Source organism: Hemibagrus wyckioides, linkage group LG04, assembly GCF_019097595.1.
Source record: "Hemibagrus wyckioides isolate EC202008001 linkage group LG04, SWU_Hwy_1.0, whole genome shotgun sequence".
NCBI lineage: Eukaryota > Metazoa > Chordata > Actinopteri > Siluriformes > Bagridae > Hemibagrus > Hemibagrus wyckioides.
In genome coordinates, this window is record NC_080713.1 from 12,446,421 (window position 1) to 12,465,428 (window position 19,008).

The window sequence follows — 19,008 nt, forward strand, 5'->3', positions numbered from 1 at the left end:
TTTGAACAAAACTACTGATAGAGGGAATGGAAGAGAATAAACACAGGAACAGTGTTACAGTATTAAGCTGAGAGAGGCTGTGTGGCAGTATTTAGTGTTCAGCACATCGCTAAGAAATTAAAAGCACTGCTGTGGAATGAAGGGAGGAAATCACATTGGAGGTATTATGAAATTCCTTTAGAACAAAGGCATTTAAACTGTGAAGGCATGGCTAAGGCTGTGGGGTAGAGACTAGATGGAAAATGCTACTGTATCAGACCTGCCAGCCCTTTATGCATAGAGCTCTGTAGTTCAGAGTAAGCTGGAATGAGTTATTACTCAATAATATGGCAAAATGACCGTTAGTATTCCTTTTTTTCCATAATAAAAATGGCAAATAAGCCAACTGACAAATACAAAATGAGGGATTATCCTGTCTATGAAACATATTTTGTGTACTGTACAAGTACATGAACAACACTCGTTTATGTTTCTGTGAATTCAGCTAGAATAGTAGGAGTTGATGTGTGATGTGAAAGTGAATAGGTTTGTGAAAGATTAAGTGGGCTGTAGTGCTGCTGGAATGCGTATTGATGTGGGGGAATAGTTTGGAGAAACTCTGGTTTGATGGAATACAAAGACTTCATACAAAGTTGTTGTTTGTGCCATAGATAGCAAATAGGACAGTGGCCTCAATAACACACACACACACACACACACACACACACTAATCTTTTTCAAAATACTGTCTCCTGTTATTTGTTCTGTCTTTTTTCCTCCTTCAGGAAATCAGGTAGTGTACTGTAAAGTAATAACTTAAAAATGTGTGCACGTGAGTGTGCATGTGTGTTCTTTAAAAAAAAAAATTCTTATATATGTATTAAAAGCTTTCTTTTTGTATGTGTTGCTGCTGCTAGACTTTGCCTAGAGACCAGAAAGACAAAGTTTCTTCTAATTCCTCCGTGACCTTGATGTTAAATAATCATATTTTTACTGATTCATGTTATTTGAAAAAGAAATGTTTGTATTATTATAAAGCAGAACTAATAAATGGCAGATTAGTTTCAAAGAATTTCTCTCTTTTTCCCACTTTTATTTCCACCCCTATATAAAACAATTCAAACATTTTCAGAACAAAATGCATTTTTTAACCCACTGTACATTATCTCATATCCAGTCACTTTGCCAGCAGACAGAATTAGTGCATGTACATTCATATTTACAGTGTGGACAGTCAGGACATTCTACCCTTGTTCCTTCTAAAAGTGAAAATAGATCTTGTGAAGTTATACAGAGCCTGCTCTTTAAACCAAAGGCCAGCTCAAATGGCTGTCTGTGCTCTCACTAATCTGGCAAAGGCAGGAGTGTGAAATTTCAAATCTGATACACAGTTCTGCTAGAAATCACAGCGGAACCAATCACTCCATTACAGCACAATCGAAGTGACGCACAGAGAATGAGATGTGATGAGTAACAAACAAAGGAGTAATCATCTCCTCTGACTGGGCATGTTAGGAAGGAACATCCTAGTTGACTCACAGCTCACACACACACAGTAAAAGAGATACAATGACAAGAGTGTTGGGGCATGCTCTCTGTACTCCGGTTTCCTCCCCCCCTGTCCAAAGACATGCACTGTAGGCTGACTGAGATCTCTAAACTGTCCTTAGTGTGTGAATGTGTGCGAGATGTGATATGTGCCATGCATATAGACTGCCATCCTGTCCAGGGTATACCTTGCCCTGTGTCCCAAGGCTCCAGGTTCCCCATAACCCAAAAGGATAAGCGGTTACTGCACAGTTATATTTGATGAATTTAATAAATAAAGCAATAAATTGTAATTGGCATGTAAAAAAAGAAAATGTTGAAATCAGGGTAAAATCTGGAAGATTTCACTCATTTCAAACCCCCTTTATTGCAGGCAAAAGGCAAAGCAATGACCCTATGGACCTGCAGTGAAGTTAAATTGACACAGGATTGACTGTGCACCTTTCTAATGCTTACAAAACATGGTTTGCATGGAAAACTCATCAGAAGGAAACCTTACAAATTTTTGCATATACAAACACACCCACACATCCATACACACAGTACACAATTAGTGTTGCAATACTTGGTGTGTCCAGACATTAGGCAACAAACTGTATTTCTGCATTTAACTTGAGTTACAAAGTGTGTAAAAACACTTCCTGAAATTTGCGTTTTGTTTGCAACAAGCTAGCCTGCTAGGCTAAATTTATGATGAATTCACTTTCTCAAACCAGTAAACTGTATGGCCAGTGTTATCGATTTAACCAACTAATGTGTCTACTGCTGTAAACTTGAAGTATTATAGTGGTCTTTTATTTACTGTTGAACATGAGTGACCATGTCGATTTCACAGCATCAGCTGAACACAAAGTTGAGAGGAACTTCCAGAGTGGGAATTCAGAGTTAAGCGGGCACTTTCTTTGATTTTAGAGTTACACAGCCAAGTGCTGTATTAGTCTCTGACTTTTACATAGCAATCATGTCATTTGGTAACAGTAACATTCATCTCAGGTTATGGATCAAATTTTTTCCACATCTGTGGTGAAATCTTTGAAAGTACAATAACTCCAGGGCATGTTAATCTCTGTATTCATATGATGATTATTAACAACTATTTTTTGTAGTTTTACAGTTGGGAATTGTAAACTATGAGTTTTATAAGGAACATTATTGTCATCATCGCTGACCCGTTTAGCTCTATAAAGGAATTCTTACATCTACAAGCGGTAACAGGCTCACTGGGGCAGGAAATCACACGAAAAGACAAAACGTCTAAGTGCAAAATTGTGTTTATGATTTAAAGGGCCATTTTTTCCCAAAAGATATTGCAAAGAATGGGAGAGGGAAAGGAGGTTTATAGAGTGGTTAATATCCATATATCAGAAATGTGTGCACATGCTGACCTTGCATCCCACACAAAGACTGAGATGTCATCTCTCTTTTCCTATGGCCAAAATTTTTGGAGTAATTTCAGGGTTTTTTTTTTTTTTAATGTAGTTGGTCTGAAAACATTTCTAAAACCTGGCAATGGTGAATAACAAATGTATGACTAAAACCACTCAAAACAGACTCCTAGACTGCACACTGCAGGACTGTATATTGTCCAAACTCAAACTGCCTGTTACAAGGATACTCTAATATCTAGTGAATTTTTAGTTTATAAGTCATGTGTCATATAGCCTCAAGCAAAATTAAGAGTCTAGAAGCTATGACACATGACTTATAAAGGCTATGGACAATCTACGGAAATCTAGCCTCTAGCACTAAAGGCAACATCTAACTTGGTCGTAAATGTAACTAAAGGAGGCATCGTTTCTTGTTAATCCTTTGTTTAATAATAAAATTGTTTCTTTAAAATAATATTTTTGAGTTGCTTGCAAAATGCTACTTATTTGTGACCTAGAAAAGAACAGATTAGTTGTTTACTGTTATATCATCAGAGCTTTAAATAAAGACTAACAGCAGCAGAGGTGAGCAAGAGGTGGCTATTCACATGTACCTATTGGTCTGGTCTCTTTCATTTCTCAGTCTCTCCTCATAAGTCAAAAGACTTCCAAAATCAGACAAACTTAGCAATGCCTCCTTGCTAAGCTGCTAACTAACTAGCTCTGCTTCAATTTCAGTGGCAACTAGCAATCAAGACAGACAAACAAAAAAGCAAATATACACCACTGTATATTTACAACACCAAGCTTTAGTAGTTATATCATGTTATGGGCTCGGTTACTGACAAAATGCTACGGCTTTGAGCAGTCATTGAGTCTGATTAACTCCAAATATGTTTGTCAGTCTGTGAGATGTCAGTCATGGTCACTGCCATGTCAGTGATTGGCAGTTATGTAGTTTGACCCCTTTCAGGGGTCTCCTAGTAATTATATGCAGAAATCAGATTGGTACATGTGAAGAATATGCTGTCCAATAAACATTACAATTTTTTCCCCTACCCCCTCAGACTCAATGTGAAGCTGTGTACCTGGACAAGACCCAAAAGGATGTACTAAATGCCGGCTGTCCAATGAGCTTTAATCTTTGCTCCCATTAAAAACACGGTGTACTTGAATCTGTCATAAGATCCCGGAGAAGCAGTGGATCAATGCAGCTGTATTAGTGCTGTATCAGGGGCGTTAAAATAGATTTTCTGTGTAGTGAAATACTGTGAAATATCTGTGTAGACTGCAGTGAAATACTGCAGGTGAAAAAATGCTGATTAATAATATAGGCACAAATATTTAATATGGAAACATCTAATTCCAATATTTTACTGAAATTTTAGGATAGGCCAGACCACAAGTAATTGCCTGTGCTACACACTCAAGATAAAAATGTAAACAGGGATGATTTTCTTGCCTAGCCCTAGCAATGATGAAGTTCCACTTCCTGTTTACACTATCCAACACAATACTTTATTAAGTGTTTTCATTTTGAATGCAGTCTTTCATGTCTGTTCTCACAAGTATCCCTCCATGTACTCTCCAAGGCTCCATGCCCTTGCCTTGTTGTGTAATCTGCTTTACTGCTTTAACCAATCTAGCCTCAAATAGTTAATCTCTTGTTCTGCCGCATTCTTCACCTCACTCTCCGTTTTGTTCTGTCAATGTTCTAAGTTCAGGTCGTGAGACTGAGCAGGCAACCTTAGTTCTCTTTATCCACTCTTAGCATCCACATTGCTGTGAGAGGATTACATTCCAGACATAACTAGGCCAGATGTTACGAACAAATATAGACAGTGATCCTCTTCTCTGCTCCAGGAATCACCAGTCTGCACCTGAGACTCAATTAAATCTGCCCTGTTCTCACACAGTTCAAAGACTCCACTGGATTTACACTTTTAAATCTATTACATAAAATCATTTAAAATAATTAACACTTTTTCCAATCCCTATTTCTTCTTGCAACATCTCTCACACACTGGTTGAAGCTTGAAAGGTATGGCTTAGTTCAACTTTACAGCTAAAGGGCCCTCTCTCCTTTTCTCACTAGGCTAGGTTGCTCATCACACCCTGTTTGCAACAAAATGTCACAGTATCTCGATATGAATATGCTTGTTAGAGAAGAACCCAGAGTTTGTTACAGAAACTCCTAAACAGCATTGTGAAACCCTTAAAATATGCTTCAAGCAGGGAAGAAGCTATTGGGGAAAAAAAAAGACACACATTCAGACATTTGACCTTGTTATGAAGCTGAATCAATACCAAAATTTAATCAGATCAGCTGCTGATTACAATGATGATTCAAATATAAACACTACAAAGAATTCAACCACTAATTCTTGACTAATTCTTCAGACCTAGTGGCAGAGGCAAACATAAGAATAAGGCACAACTATGAAGTTAGAGAATTAGAGCATTGGTCAGAGAACTAGGAGGCCAAAGGTAACTCAACAGTCCACCACTACAACGCTTCAGGATATTGTTCTCCGGGTGATAAAGCAGTGCTGGGTTTTGGCCAAATGCGTTTAGTACCAAGGCCTAAAGTTCAGTTTCATTGGAACAGAAAGCCTTACTAAACGGCTTCAACATGCCTTTCTCAGAATTTCAAATGAGAGTTCATCAATAAGTTTAACCTCAGTCTGGAACTGTCACTAGTTGCCAGTGTGTGATCAGTGCTTGTTGTGAATCACTGTAGAGAGAAAAATGGAGTGTTAATGAGCCATGCAGACAAGACGGTGTACAAAATGTACAGATGGCTTGGGGTGATATTCTGTCCTTGAGACTGGGTTTCTCCATGCTGTTGTGAATTTCAAATCCACTCCCCTGCTCGAAAGTGACAAAGAGCCAAAGAACACAGCCTCTGTGTGAATACATTTATCACTTTGTTGGGACAAAATGTCCACAGGATAATAATAATAAAAACAACATGATAAATAACCTTGTGAGGACATTTGGCTGATCCCAATTAAGACAAATCTTATTTTGGACATGATATATTTGATATATCATACTTTTATCCAAAGTGCTCTAAAATATACAAACACATGCATTCATAGATACATATATATTACACACAATATTAGGCAGGTGGGGTGAATGGTATGGCTGATCTGTGTGTGTGTGTGTGTGTGTGTGTGTGTGTGTCAAGGGTAAAAAATAAACCCTTCTTCGATTTTATGCTTTAATCAAGTCCTCGCCAACTTCTATAAACAAATATCCTCAGGTGACAACAAAGGAAAAAAGAAAAAAGCAGATTTCACCATGTACACATTTATCCCCAATTGGTAAACCAATATTGAGAAATGAGATAGGTTCCTTCTTCCAGTTATTTAGAGAGTAATTAGCAGCTAGGTGTTAGTAATGAAATGCACAGTTTAGTTATTCATCAAGAAGTGTGACTACATCTATAAAAGCAGGAATTTGGCAGTGTGGTGTTCTGTGTGTGTCTAAATCTTGTCATGACTAAAGGACATCGGTCATAACTGCAGAGAAGCAACTGTTGCTGCTTATCGATTTGGGAAGGGTTATAAGGCCATCTCCAAACAATTTGAAATTCAAGTGTCCATCCGTCCAGCAGCTTAGGCTGGGCTGAGATTGCATTTTGTAACAGGACATTTATCCCAAGCACACAAGCAAATTGACATCTGAATTGCTTAAGAAAAAAAACAAGTCAAAGACCTCAGTTCCATTGACATACTGCAGTGGGACCTTAAGAGAGAACAAAAACAAATGCCATCAAACAACAAAAACCTGAAGCAATGTGATAAAGAAGAGTGACCCAAAATTTCTCTAAAATGATGTTAACTACTACAGAAAATGTTTACATCTGTTAAAGTAACTGTTAAAGTCAAACTGTTAAAAACTGGGGTTTTTTTTCTTATCAGGAGGAAGAATTCAGAAGGTGGACTGCATGTTCATTTGGGTTAAGGTTTGATTGAGACTGCCAAGTAATGTTCAGGACAATATTCAGGTCCAGATTAAAAACTGAAAAATGTGTTTAGTTATGCATTTTGTTGCTATTTTTTTCTTAAGTAAAGGAACAGATCTGGAGAGCTCATGGGCATGGACTGTTTTAGTTAACCTGGGATGTTTGGATATTGTCATCCCCCTACTCTCACACGTTCACTAAGGTTTGTTGATGATGAAGTGGCTGGCCACTTTATGTCCCAGGGGGCCCTACTGTCTGTGTTACCTTCTTGCTCTCCCCTTTAGTTATGCTGTCATACCTAGTCTTGTCAATTTTCCAAGAGTCCCTGCTTGCACTCATACAGTGTACACTGTCCTTAACCATTACATGACAATAAGCATGCCTAATAATCTGTCTCTCTTACCCTTTTTCACTCTCTGTCTAGTTACACATGCCACTCTTGAGATACCAGTCATCCTGATGCCCTACGTCTGGCTGGAGTACTGTATGGCCTGCTGCTGCATATGGCCCCACATGGACAGCCTAAAGATACATGAGATTACTTTGCATGGGACCACTTAGAAACTATAAAGATGGCTTTGGACTGTAATTGATAAACAGTTTTGCTATAATAGCATTAGGATTGCAATTGCCACAAACATTTTCGCACTTAGCGCTTCATCAGTGAACAGTTGATAACATCAATGTCTATTTTGTCTAGAATTAATTTTTTGCCTATAAAGAAGATAAATACAAGGAAAATTGTTTATTCCAGTCTAAAACCTTTCACCTTTTCTCTTTTTTTGTGTGGACACTGTGTCTCCACAGATTCTAGCAAAGCCTAATTCTGGTTCTGTCTCCACAGCTGTTACACAGCTAATCTCTCATTCTCTCTACACCAGTATATTACCCTTTTGCATACATCATCATTATTTTATTGATGAGGGGAAAAAACTCAACAATAAGTGTTTGGGCAGTTTGTCTTATTAGCATTCCACACAAGGCAAAATGGTGACTTGAACTTCAGTTAAACACTTAGGCAGACAGACAAGCAAGGATTTGTGGATATCACCTGATGCTGAACAACCAAAAGCTGGTATCAAGGTATCTCAATGCTGTTTGAGAGTTTCAGGCCAAAAAAAAGAAAAGAAAAAAAAAAGAATCACAGGAGAATAAAGTATCCCCAGGAGATGAATATGTAAAACATACTTTTAAGAAGCTAGAATTTTTTGTCATGTTTCACATTTTTTGTCAAACTACTCAGCAAAGTGTGACCCTCCATAGTTGTTAAAAACTATGGAAAAAGTTACTATATAAAAGCTATAAACATGCTACTATGAAAAGCTATTAAATTATGTTGACATTTTTAAATTATAATATGGCTGTCACGCACCAATCAAACCTACTGAGAGAGAACCTAATTTATATGTACAGTTCTAATAAAACCTGAAATATGTTACACAGCACTTTTCTAAAGGTCATTCACAAGGATGTGGTCAAGACTTCATCGTTAATCTGCATGTGGAATGTCTGATGATCTGGTTACTTAAAAAAGAACAAAAAAACAAAAAAAAAAACATGACTGCCATCAACCAATCAGTCCATCCTTTGACCCCCTAATAATTAATATTTTTTGGCCTATTTCAATTTGGCCTCTGGGAGAGCTATTAATGTTAATCTTCTTACCCCAGCCACATGTCAAGCAATTCTAATGAGATGGAGCATAATTCTAAACTTGCACACATTCATAATTTAAAACTTACACACATTTCAAGAAATGCATTTAGTTTGTTAAGTTTACTTAGCAATTTATTAGTTCACGTACCTTCCGCAACATGGTCTGTGCATTCATATTAACTAACTAGAACTGCACTATTTTTATTGATGCTTGACTTCAATTAAGCTAAGTGCATAGTACCGTAATGCCGTGATGTTCAGCTGATGTATGCTGTTATGCTTCTGGCATTAATATGGCTTGTTACTGGGAATTCTGATACTGTTTTGTACAGAAATTGTATTGTGGACTTATAGTATATAAATGCACTTAGTGAGGTTGTATGGCTTGATGTAGTTTATATTTAATTAATATAGATAATATTTAATTTGCAGAAAATGCATCAGTCACACAGTCAGCACATGAATATCTCATGTTTGCAAACCACCCACTAGGGATGCAGTGCTTATTAAAAAGAATGTTTGAGGAGGAGTATCATAGATTGTTTATATTATGCATATAATACTCAGAAAGGATGGTATAGTTATATGAGGCTGAATTACATGCATCTTATTTTTGTATTCATCTTATTTTAAGCATTCTAACAGAAGAAGCTCTTAGGTTAAAAGCTGCTTAATCTAAATAAACCACCGAAGCGTATCACCGTAGCACCACAGAAAATTTCTTTGTACATTTCAGCTTGATAAGTATTGCAAAACTACTTGGAAATATAATTACGTGTCAAAAGTTAAAACGGTGTGAGTTATAGCAACTAAATTAAAAAAAAATACTATTAAGGAAATAGACTGCAGTCTTACCCCACATACATGCCTTTGACAGAAAAATAAAACAATAGTCATGCTGATAATGATAAATAATTTTAATCAGTGTGTGTGTTTGGGTCATGATGCACTCCTTCAATATGGCAGTTGGATAAGAAAACAGACAGACTGTAATTCGGACAAGGTTAGATACAAATAACAGTTTCTCAGACTATAAGATCGAATCAACCTCAAATTTGTTCCACTGTAGTTGTACTCATTAGTAAGTGGATTTCTACTATTGAGTACCTTACGTTATAAACATTGCAGCAATCAGCCAATTACATCACAGCACTCATTTTACAGTTTCAGTATTAAGCTATAGCCACAAAGTTTTAATAGTATGTCTGTAATTATCTTAGTGTTCTATGTAACCTGGTGAGTTCTAGCTAGCTGTGGTGCGATCTGCTCATTGTATATGACCCCTGGAAATTGCTGCTTGTGGCAATATCTTTCATTTGTCTGCTTTAAAACAAATCTGCATCAGACCAAACCATAAATCTTACAGGCATGAAACTTAGCCAATAGACAGCACTACCCTATGCCATTCAAGCAAGTGAAATTAGCCTAATGGTGGCTCAGTCACACAGGGTTTTGCCTTTTATGTCCTCATGAACTACAACTCCTACACATTTTCTTTTTTTCCACTGATTCCTTGGGTTCTCTCTAACAAAAAAGCATCAAGATCCAGCTTGCTCCACCCATTATGACTTTAAGCTAATTTGCATAATATGCAAAGCCTACTTCTGGGAACTAATCCTTGGATTTATGTCCAGTCTTCACTCATTCAGTGTCAAAATACTCAGCAATTATTGAAATTCAATAATTATCTCAAACATACAGACATTTGTGCCATTGGTCAATCAACAGGTATTTGACAGGGCTAACATTAAGAATCACAATGAAACTTAACTGCTCAGCTTGGTTAGACACATTGCTATGTAATGCAATGGGTGGCACTATTCATGTGCAAACATAAGCAAGAATATCTTTTGGGGGAAAAAATCTGTATAGCAAAATTTCATTACAAAACTTGCTTTGGAATATTTGCCTCTGTCCACCTAAATCTACATAATATGCAGCACTTACTTTTGTAAACTAATTCAAGGATTTTATTACTACTATTCACTACTACTTTTACTACTATTCACTGTGTGAATTTCAGTAACTAACCCAACTATGCTGACATTTGTAAACAATCCAATTCTAAGAAAGTAGGACTGCTTCAATCAAAAAGCTGACATTTCTGATTTGATCTAATAATATGGATTTGAACCAAACTTGAGTATCTTTGCTCGAGTTGTGGCATGGTCATTGAATAGATGTTTTTTAGACTCTGTAAATCCATTTGAGCTGAGATTTGGTATGCTGCATCAATCTGATAAAATGTAACTGGATTTTTATAATCAATTAATCACTTCAAAAACATTGCCCCCAGCAGCTAATCAGATGTTTAGCAGGCATTTCACAATGCTAATTTACTCAAACAGCTGTAACTTATGACTGCTGGCATGGAATTGCATACAACGTGAAAGGCAGATACAGAACAAGAGGCCAAAAGCAAAGTTTGACACATGGTCATACTGAGACAGCAGAGCTATGGACAGACAACCGTTTCTCAGGAACTGTAAGTCTGAATGAGCAGAAATTTGTTAAACTGCATCTATATGCTAATCTGCAAGTGTATGTTTGATGATGACCTAATTAGTATATATATAAAAAAAGAAAAAGATGGCAATCCTCAGCCAATCAGCTTCAGCAGGCACTTAAGAGGGTTAACAGTGAGACAGGATAATGAATTCACTATCAAACAGATGCTACCATCATTTATTTCAGTATTCATATTCATTCAATTCGAATCAGGCAGCGCTTAATTTACTCAATTTAAACAACTCATGAAATGTACAACTGATTTACAACTCATTAGTTGTCATTTTGACAATAAATGCAAAATATAAGCAGTATTTTAATCTACAGATTGGGATGTTAAACAAAAGCAGGATATAGACTGGATGACTTGGCACAAGAAACATATTTTACACATATAACATACAATCAGAAAACCAAATAAGGTCTGAAAACTCAGTAGAAGGCAGTTAGTATAGATAATTCAGACAGGGATTTGACAGGGTTGTCACTGAGCTATTTTTACAAATCTAGAATGACAGGTTCTGTTACAGGCCCTATTATATTTACATTCACACAGACGACCCTTATACAGAGCGACATACATGCATTTCTTTTATACATCTGAGCACTTGAGGGTTGAGGCAGATTCATCCAATCAGTTGCCCAATGCCTTAAACACTGAGCTACCACTTCCCATACACTTCACAGGGGAAGCACTATTCCTAGTTTTGCATACATAAGCACATTTCTTGAAAAATAAGAAGCACGGTAGAAATTCATGTTTGTTTTGATTTGGTTCCTTGGCTCAAACCATATACATTTGGTGTCAAAATACCCAAGAGAGTGTGAAACTAAATAATTATGAAAATGGCTGACATTTGTGAACAGTAAGGCTGCCTCAATCCAAGTGTGGCAGAGCTGGTTTACTCAAACAGCTGGACTTCGAGAATGCCTGCACAGTATTAAAAAAAAAAACGGAAATCCATCCAAGGGAAAAGATTCTGAAGTGATATGCAAAGATTGGGACATATACCTTGAAAAAGGGAGAAAATAAATTGAAATTATTTCTCACGAACAATAAAGCTGATCAAGCTGAAAACTGCTGTGCTGAATGAAAATCTGTAACTTTTTATATTTTTTGTTCCATGTACACTGGTAAGGACTGGTCAATGGAGGCTTCTTGACCCCTGCAAATACCTTTGCATTTGATACAAGTTACACTAAGCAAATGTAAAACACACACTGACATATTTTGGAACAGGCCATCCAACCTTATCTATAATCACAAGGACTGTTTATCAACTAGTGTTATTATTAATAACAACACCACATCTTTTTTCAGAATTATCCATTTACTAACTTAGTTAAGGATTAACAAAAAAAAAAAAACACTTTTCTTTTAGTGAAGGGTCTACCCTAAATACACTATATTGCCAAAAGTATTCGCTCACCCATCCAAATAATCAGAATCAGGTGTTCCAATCACTTCCATGGCCACAGGTGTATAAAATCAAGCACCTAGGCATGCAGACTGTTTTTACAAACATTTGTGAAAGAATGGGTCGCTCTCAGGAGCTCAGTGAATTCCAGCGTGGAACTGTGATAGGATGCCACCTGTGCAACAAATCCAGTCGTGAAATTTCCTCGCTCCTAAATATTCCACAGTCAACTGTCAGCTGTATTATAAGAACGTGGAAGTGTTTGGGAACGACAGCAACTCAGCCACAAAGTGGTAGGCCACGTAAACTGACGGAGCGGGGTCAGCGGATGCTGAGGCGCATAGTGCGAAGAGGTCGCCAACTTTCTGCAGAGTCAATCGCTACAGACCTCCAAACTTCATGTGGCCTTCAGATTAGCTCAAGAACAGTGCGCAGAGAGCTTCATGAAATGGGTTTCCATGGCCGAGCAGCTGCATCCAAGCCATACATCACCAAGTGCAATGCAAAGCGTCGGATGCAGTGGTGTAAAGCACGCCGCCACTGGACTCTAGAGCAGTGGAGACGCGTTCTCTGGAGTGACGAATCGCGCTTCTCCATCTGGCAATCTGATGGACGAGTCTGGGTTTGGCGGTTGCCAGGAGAACGGTACTTGTCTGACTGCATTGTGCCAAGTGTAAAGTTTGGTGGAGGGGGGATTATGGTGTGGGGTTGTTTTTCAGGAGCTGGGCTTGGCCCCTTAGTTCCAGTGAAAGGAACTCTGAATGCTTCAGCATACCAAGACATTTTGGACAATTCCATGCTCCCAACTTTGTGGGAACAGTTTGGAGCTGGCCCCTTCCTCTTCCAACATGACTGTGCACCAGTGCACAAAGCAAGGTCCATAAAGACATGGATGACAGAGTCTGGTGTGGATGAACTTGACTGGCCTGCACAGAGTCCTGACCTCAACCCGATAGAACACCTTTGGGATGAATTAGAGCGGAGACTGAGAGCCAGGCCTTCTCGTCCAACATCAGTGTGTGACCTCACAAATGCACTTCTGGAAGAATGGTCAAAAATTCCCATAAACACACTCCTAAACCTTGTGGACAGCCTTCCCAGAAGAGTTGAAGCTGTTATAGCTGCAAAGGGTGGACCGACGTCATATTGAACCCTATGGATTAGGAATGGGATGTCACTTAAGTTCATATGCAAGTCAAGGCAGGTGAGCGAATACTTTTGGCAATATAGAGTATGTCTTGCAATATTGAATGAGTTGCTGAAATATTGCAACCGCATTCCATCTACAAACTTTAAAATAAAAAATAAAAAAGGGTACTCTAATCAAAGAATAATATTAGAGGTATCTTATATTTTAGTGCTAAAATGTTTGGCCACACTTTTTTTTTTTTTATTTATCGACTAATCCACTTGTCCTTTCTCTATGAAGTTGTGGTCTTGGCAAAAACTGCAGCACCTCGTAGTATTACTCTTCAAGATTTGAAATAGCTTAGCAGACATATAAATGTACATCATTCCATCATCAAACCTTGTAAATATGACAGGAATGAGGATGGGTTTTTTTTGATGAACTTCAGATATTTTCCACAAAATCTTCTCTGTTCAAATCCTCATATCTCCCCCTGCTGGAGATTTTTGCGTGCGCGCGTGTGTGTGTGTGTGTGTGTGTGTGTGTGTGTGTGTGTGTGTGAGTGTAATAGGTTTTAAAAATAGCTGACATTTTTAGACTTGCAGTTTTCATATTTCCCAGTTTACTGTTAATAATGTAAAAGTGGGGAATGTGAAATGAGAAAAAGCTGAGAATTCGTGTTGTAGATAAATGTGTGTTTTTTATATAAAACAACCTGGGTTTGTTTTCCAGAATTTTTTGTTTTATATTTCAAAACAGACATTATCTGATCAGATGCTACATCCAGTGTTTTATAAGTGAAAGCTATCTTTTTTTCGGTAATGACTGTATTGTAGTTCATAGTTTTTTGTAATAAGAACTGGTTATGATTTCATACACTCAGGATTCACTAATTGATTAATAATCGCAAAACAAAGGTTGTGGCCTTGTCCAACTCTGTTTGACGTAATGTGAGGCAGGAAACTATAGACAGGAAACACCTTACATAATACCACAATGAAGAGGGACAGTGACCAGCTCAGTATTGCAGTACAATGAACATCATTTATCTTAACAGGGTTCACTCCATATCCAGGATGGGTCCTAATTCTCAAAATATTGTATAGATGAATAGGGAAGCTTGACATGGACAAAATACTATACAGTGATTATATTGCCTAACATCTAACATGCTGTGACATGCTTTGCAACATATTACATATCTATTGCATACTGGTTATCTTACTTTCAGCAAAGTAATTAACATTTATTTGGTGTCAGAAACATTATTTACATTAGTTAAGTGCCATAAACCACATTAAACCTGAGACTAGTCACACAACAAGCAATGCACATTTATCCTTTGGTTATGGAGGGTCTATTTACATATTGCATCCTTATGTAATATCAGTACTGCAAAGGGAAAACTAATCTGACCCTCAGAAATAATGAAACCGTTTCATGTTGTTGTTGTTTTTGTTTTTTCATCCAGAAAATGAATAAAAACAAACAACTCACTGTAATCTAAACCAAAAATCCAGGCAATGGGTTGACCTAAAATACACGCCTGTGTCGTATATGGGAAATTAAAGTCACTGAACGCATTTTCAGGGAATCCATCAAAATAGGAAATATGATCAAGCTTTAAAGAAGGCACTACGAGAACAGCCAATACATTAACAACAACAAAAAAATCTTTCTGCTGTTCGCAGTCGGTTAAATATCTGCGTGTCATAGCCTACCTCCATATATCCAGCCAGGCTAGGGACAACCATACCCAAAATCAAAATAGACACAGCCGGGATTGAGCCCATCTTCCAAACAGCTTCCCGCTTCACCTCTGCTGAAAAGATCTGTCACCAGCCGACGCTGCCGCAGTTATTAAACTGCCCCCTTGCTAAATCGTCGATCCTCTCGTAAAGTGTTTTTCTTTCCACTCGAACAGCGAATATAGCTAAAGCAGCCACTGCGTGTGCGTTTGTCTGATCATGGAATCTACTGCGCCGTCTCCTGTTCACCCGTCCAATCAGTGTCCAGCACTCCGCGCGCGCCTTCTACTGGCTAGTTCGCACTTTACCGGAAATCAAGTCATTGCTCAAAACATGTAAAGTTTTAGGTTGATATCACGACATAAAAAGATGTTTGGAATTTAGAACATATGTTGCCCAGCACACAGGTCATCCATTCTGTGATGTCTATGCAGACATATAGCTAGAACAAGCGAGCAGAGAGTGGTCAGTGTTGCTATAATATATCTGTATGAGAGTTCCATTAAAAATAAGATGTTAATGTGAACAATAATATTTTATTTTAGAAACCCAGATGTAATCCATTTTCCAAATCTCGAAAATGAGAACTTCAGTGTGAGAAATGACTTTAGACTGGAGCACATTAAACATGTGTGTGTGTGTGTGTGTGTGTGTGAACCTCTTGCAAATCAGCATCTGTAACTCAAATATAAAATAAGATAAACACAAGTCATTAAAAGCTGTTTCTTTGGCTATTAACAATGCATACTGATAAAGCCTTGGTTCTTAAAAGAGCTGAAAAAGCACCTAGTCATTGTGGTAAGGAAACAATCAGGAGAGGGATACAAAACAAATTTTCCATTAGTGGCAGAAACACTGTGTAGGTATTTACAGTGCCAAGTATGAACAACTGGTCACGTTTAAAAAAAATAAATAAATAAAAAATAGAACAGCCAATTCACGCGTGAGCAACTGCATTTGTGTGAGAGCAAAAGAGATGTGCTCAATAGCAGATGAAATGTCGCAGAATGAATTAACATGTTCTAGACGTCATTACTGTGATCTGAATATCTGGAGTAGATCTCATTCTATATAGAACTCATTTTGACAGTAATTTTTAAAAATCTGCACGAGCGGTCACTGTGCGGAATCACCTGACTATCTGACATTTACCTCACATGGAGTGTTGACACCTAAAAAACAGGTGAGCTAATGCTCATTGTGACTGCAGTTTTATATGTTAAATATCTTGAAATCTGTATTATGTCAGATTTTACCTTTCAATAGTTAGATTTTAGGAGTCACACACAGCTTTCCACGATATCTATTGACTATTGGTTAGGGTGGTCCAGGGGCATAAGGGGGATCTACTCATTATTAGGTAGGTGGTTTTAATGTTATGGCTGATGTACACTGATCAGCCATAACATTATGAGCACTGACAGGTGAAGTGAATAACACTGATTATCTCCTCATCATGGCACCTGTTAGTTGATGGGATATATTAGGCAGCAAGTGAATATTTTGTCCTCAAAGGTGATGTGTTAGAAGCAGGAAAAAATGGGCAAGAGTAAGTATTTGAGCGAGTTTGACAAGGGCCAAATTGTGATGGCTAGATGACTGGATCAGAGCATCTCCAAAACTGCAGCTCTTGTGGAGTGTTCCCGGTCTGCAGTGGTCAGTATCTATCAAAAATCAACCAAGGAAGGAACAGTGGTAAACCGGCGACAGCATCATGGGCGGCCAAGGCACATCGATGCACGTGGGGAGCAAAAGCTGGCCCGTGTGGTCTGAGCCAACAGATGAACTACTGTTGCTCAAATTGCTGAAGAACTTAATGCTGGTTCTGGTAGAAAGGTGTCAGAATACACAGTGCATGACGGATCAGGGCTGTTTTGGCAGCAAAAGGGGGACCAACACAATATTAGGCCATAATGTTAAGCATAGTCAGTGTATATTGTGTAGATCATGGCAATGTTGGTGGCATCCCATCCAATTTTTAATTACTTAGGTAAGTACAGGAACAGATAAAGTGTGTTAAAGTAAATAATATTTGGTTACATATTGCTTTATATGGCATCACACTGGCAACCCACTGACATTACCAAACTGTTGCATTCAACTTTTGTGATGACCACAGATTCTTTCAGTTGTTTTGAGTGGTTTCTACCTTTAGTCCCCTCTTGAGGTAAAATGCATGCCCAGTTGGGTTAAGGTCTGGTGATTTACTTGGCCAGTTTATAACCTTTTATTCCCATGGATGAAGTCCTGTGTTGTGCTGGCAGTGTGCCTTGGGCAACTATGTTGCTGCGTGATGTTGGATGCATTTCTTTGTAAATCTTTCAGACAAAATGTTCCTGTAAACTTTTGAATTAATTCTGTTGCTACCATTATGAGTGGATTATCCCTTTATCCCTGCCTTGTTGCAAGTTGTTGGTGAGATCACTGACTGTAGTTTTTGTTTTTTCTTCACAGCTCCTTCAACAGTTAAATAACACTCAATAAGGAGTCAAACAAAAAGGAGTCAAATGCCAGTCAGGTCCAAAATACAAACCCCCAAGTTTGCAAGGGGCATTGATTGGCTGAAACACCAGGAAATTGCTGGTTTGCTGCAGACAGGCAGGTCTGGCACATTACCACACCTAATGTGGTCCAAATCCACAAAGAAGGAAAGGAAAGACCGTCTGACCGAAAGACTCTGATTCCTTAATTTGTGAAGTTGGATGAGGAAAAGTGTAAATCAACTAACTGTGAGCTGCTTTGATTAGTAGAACCATTACTTGGGAAGATATATGGTGGCTGCACCAAGCAAGGCTGAGCTTCTTTATCAGGGCCACATATGATACCCTATTCAGTTCTCTAGGACTTGTACCTCTGGTATGGTTTAGAGGAGACCCAGACCAGAATGGTCTGTCTTGTCGCCTGGAGGTGAGTGGAATGAGAGTATGAAAGCTGCCTTGACCACCAGTTGAAGTTCTCACAACAGATCCCCATTACCTCCTTGTAGACAGTGTAGATATTACACATAGCTGTCATCTTTATGTTTACATGCAGGGTGGAGGGAGTCGCTGAGGCTACACTGGAATTTGCCTCAGTTAGGTATGGCATACCTTGGTCGGTGAGGATGTCTTTGGGTATTCTAGCCCTGCTGAAAAGGAGCATGAGCTTGTTTGTGATGTTCCAAGACTTTCAAAGTGGGACTGCCTTGGGGTACCTGGTGGCATAAATGATGATGACAAGTATATATTCTTTCCCTGGGCTGCCTGATGAGATCCGTGCCTATACGCTTGAACAGGACTACAACGATGGGCAGCAGGATATGGGGGTGTTTGGTGGGTTCTTTGAGTGGGGGCCATTTGCTGACACCGGGGGCACTGGAGACAGAAGGCGTCCATCCCGGGCCACAGAAATTGTAGTTCCAAGAGTGATCCCCACCAGCAATGGCCACTACCCAGTTAACCCCCAGATCTGGATCTTTGCGACCTTGTGGATGTCACCATTAACACACGGCACCTGGAGGGTCCTGCTTCCACTCCTCACATGGTAGTGCTCTGAGAAAATGATCCATTGCCACCCACTCGACCATGTAGGCCGTGGACAGCTTCTCTGGCTGTAGCCTGTTTGTTGTCCGTAGCAGCTGGCCCATTTGGGAACAGGGATTCTGCCCAGCCTGGTATACCTAGCTGTGTTGGTGGGAGAGTGG

At 38.6% G+C, this 19,008-nt stretch overlaps 1 protein-coding gene across 5 annotated transcripts in view; it reads right to left on the reverse strand.

Annotated features, from left to right (window-relative positions):
• The window catches only part of aplp2 (amyloid beta (A4) precursor-like protein 2), a 57,355-nt gene extending 41,785 nt beyond the window's left edge, over positions 1–15,570 (reverse strand). For 2 of the 5 annotated variants that reach the window (XM_058386908.1, XM_058386906.1), the window contains exon 1: positions 15,300–15,568. In XM_058386908.1, coding sequence (XP_058242891.1) covers positions 15,300–15,371 — 72 coding nt within the window. In that variant the 5' untranslated portion in view covers positions 15,372–15,568. Of the gene's footprint in view, positions 1–15,299 lie in introns of all 5 variants that reach the window. The other 3 variants (XM_058386909.1, XM_058386907.1, XM_058386910.1) reach the window with 2 other exon arrangements.
• Positions 15,571–19,008: the final 3,438 nt, after the last annotated feature.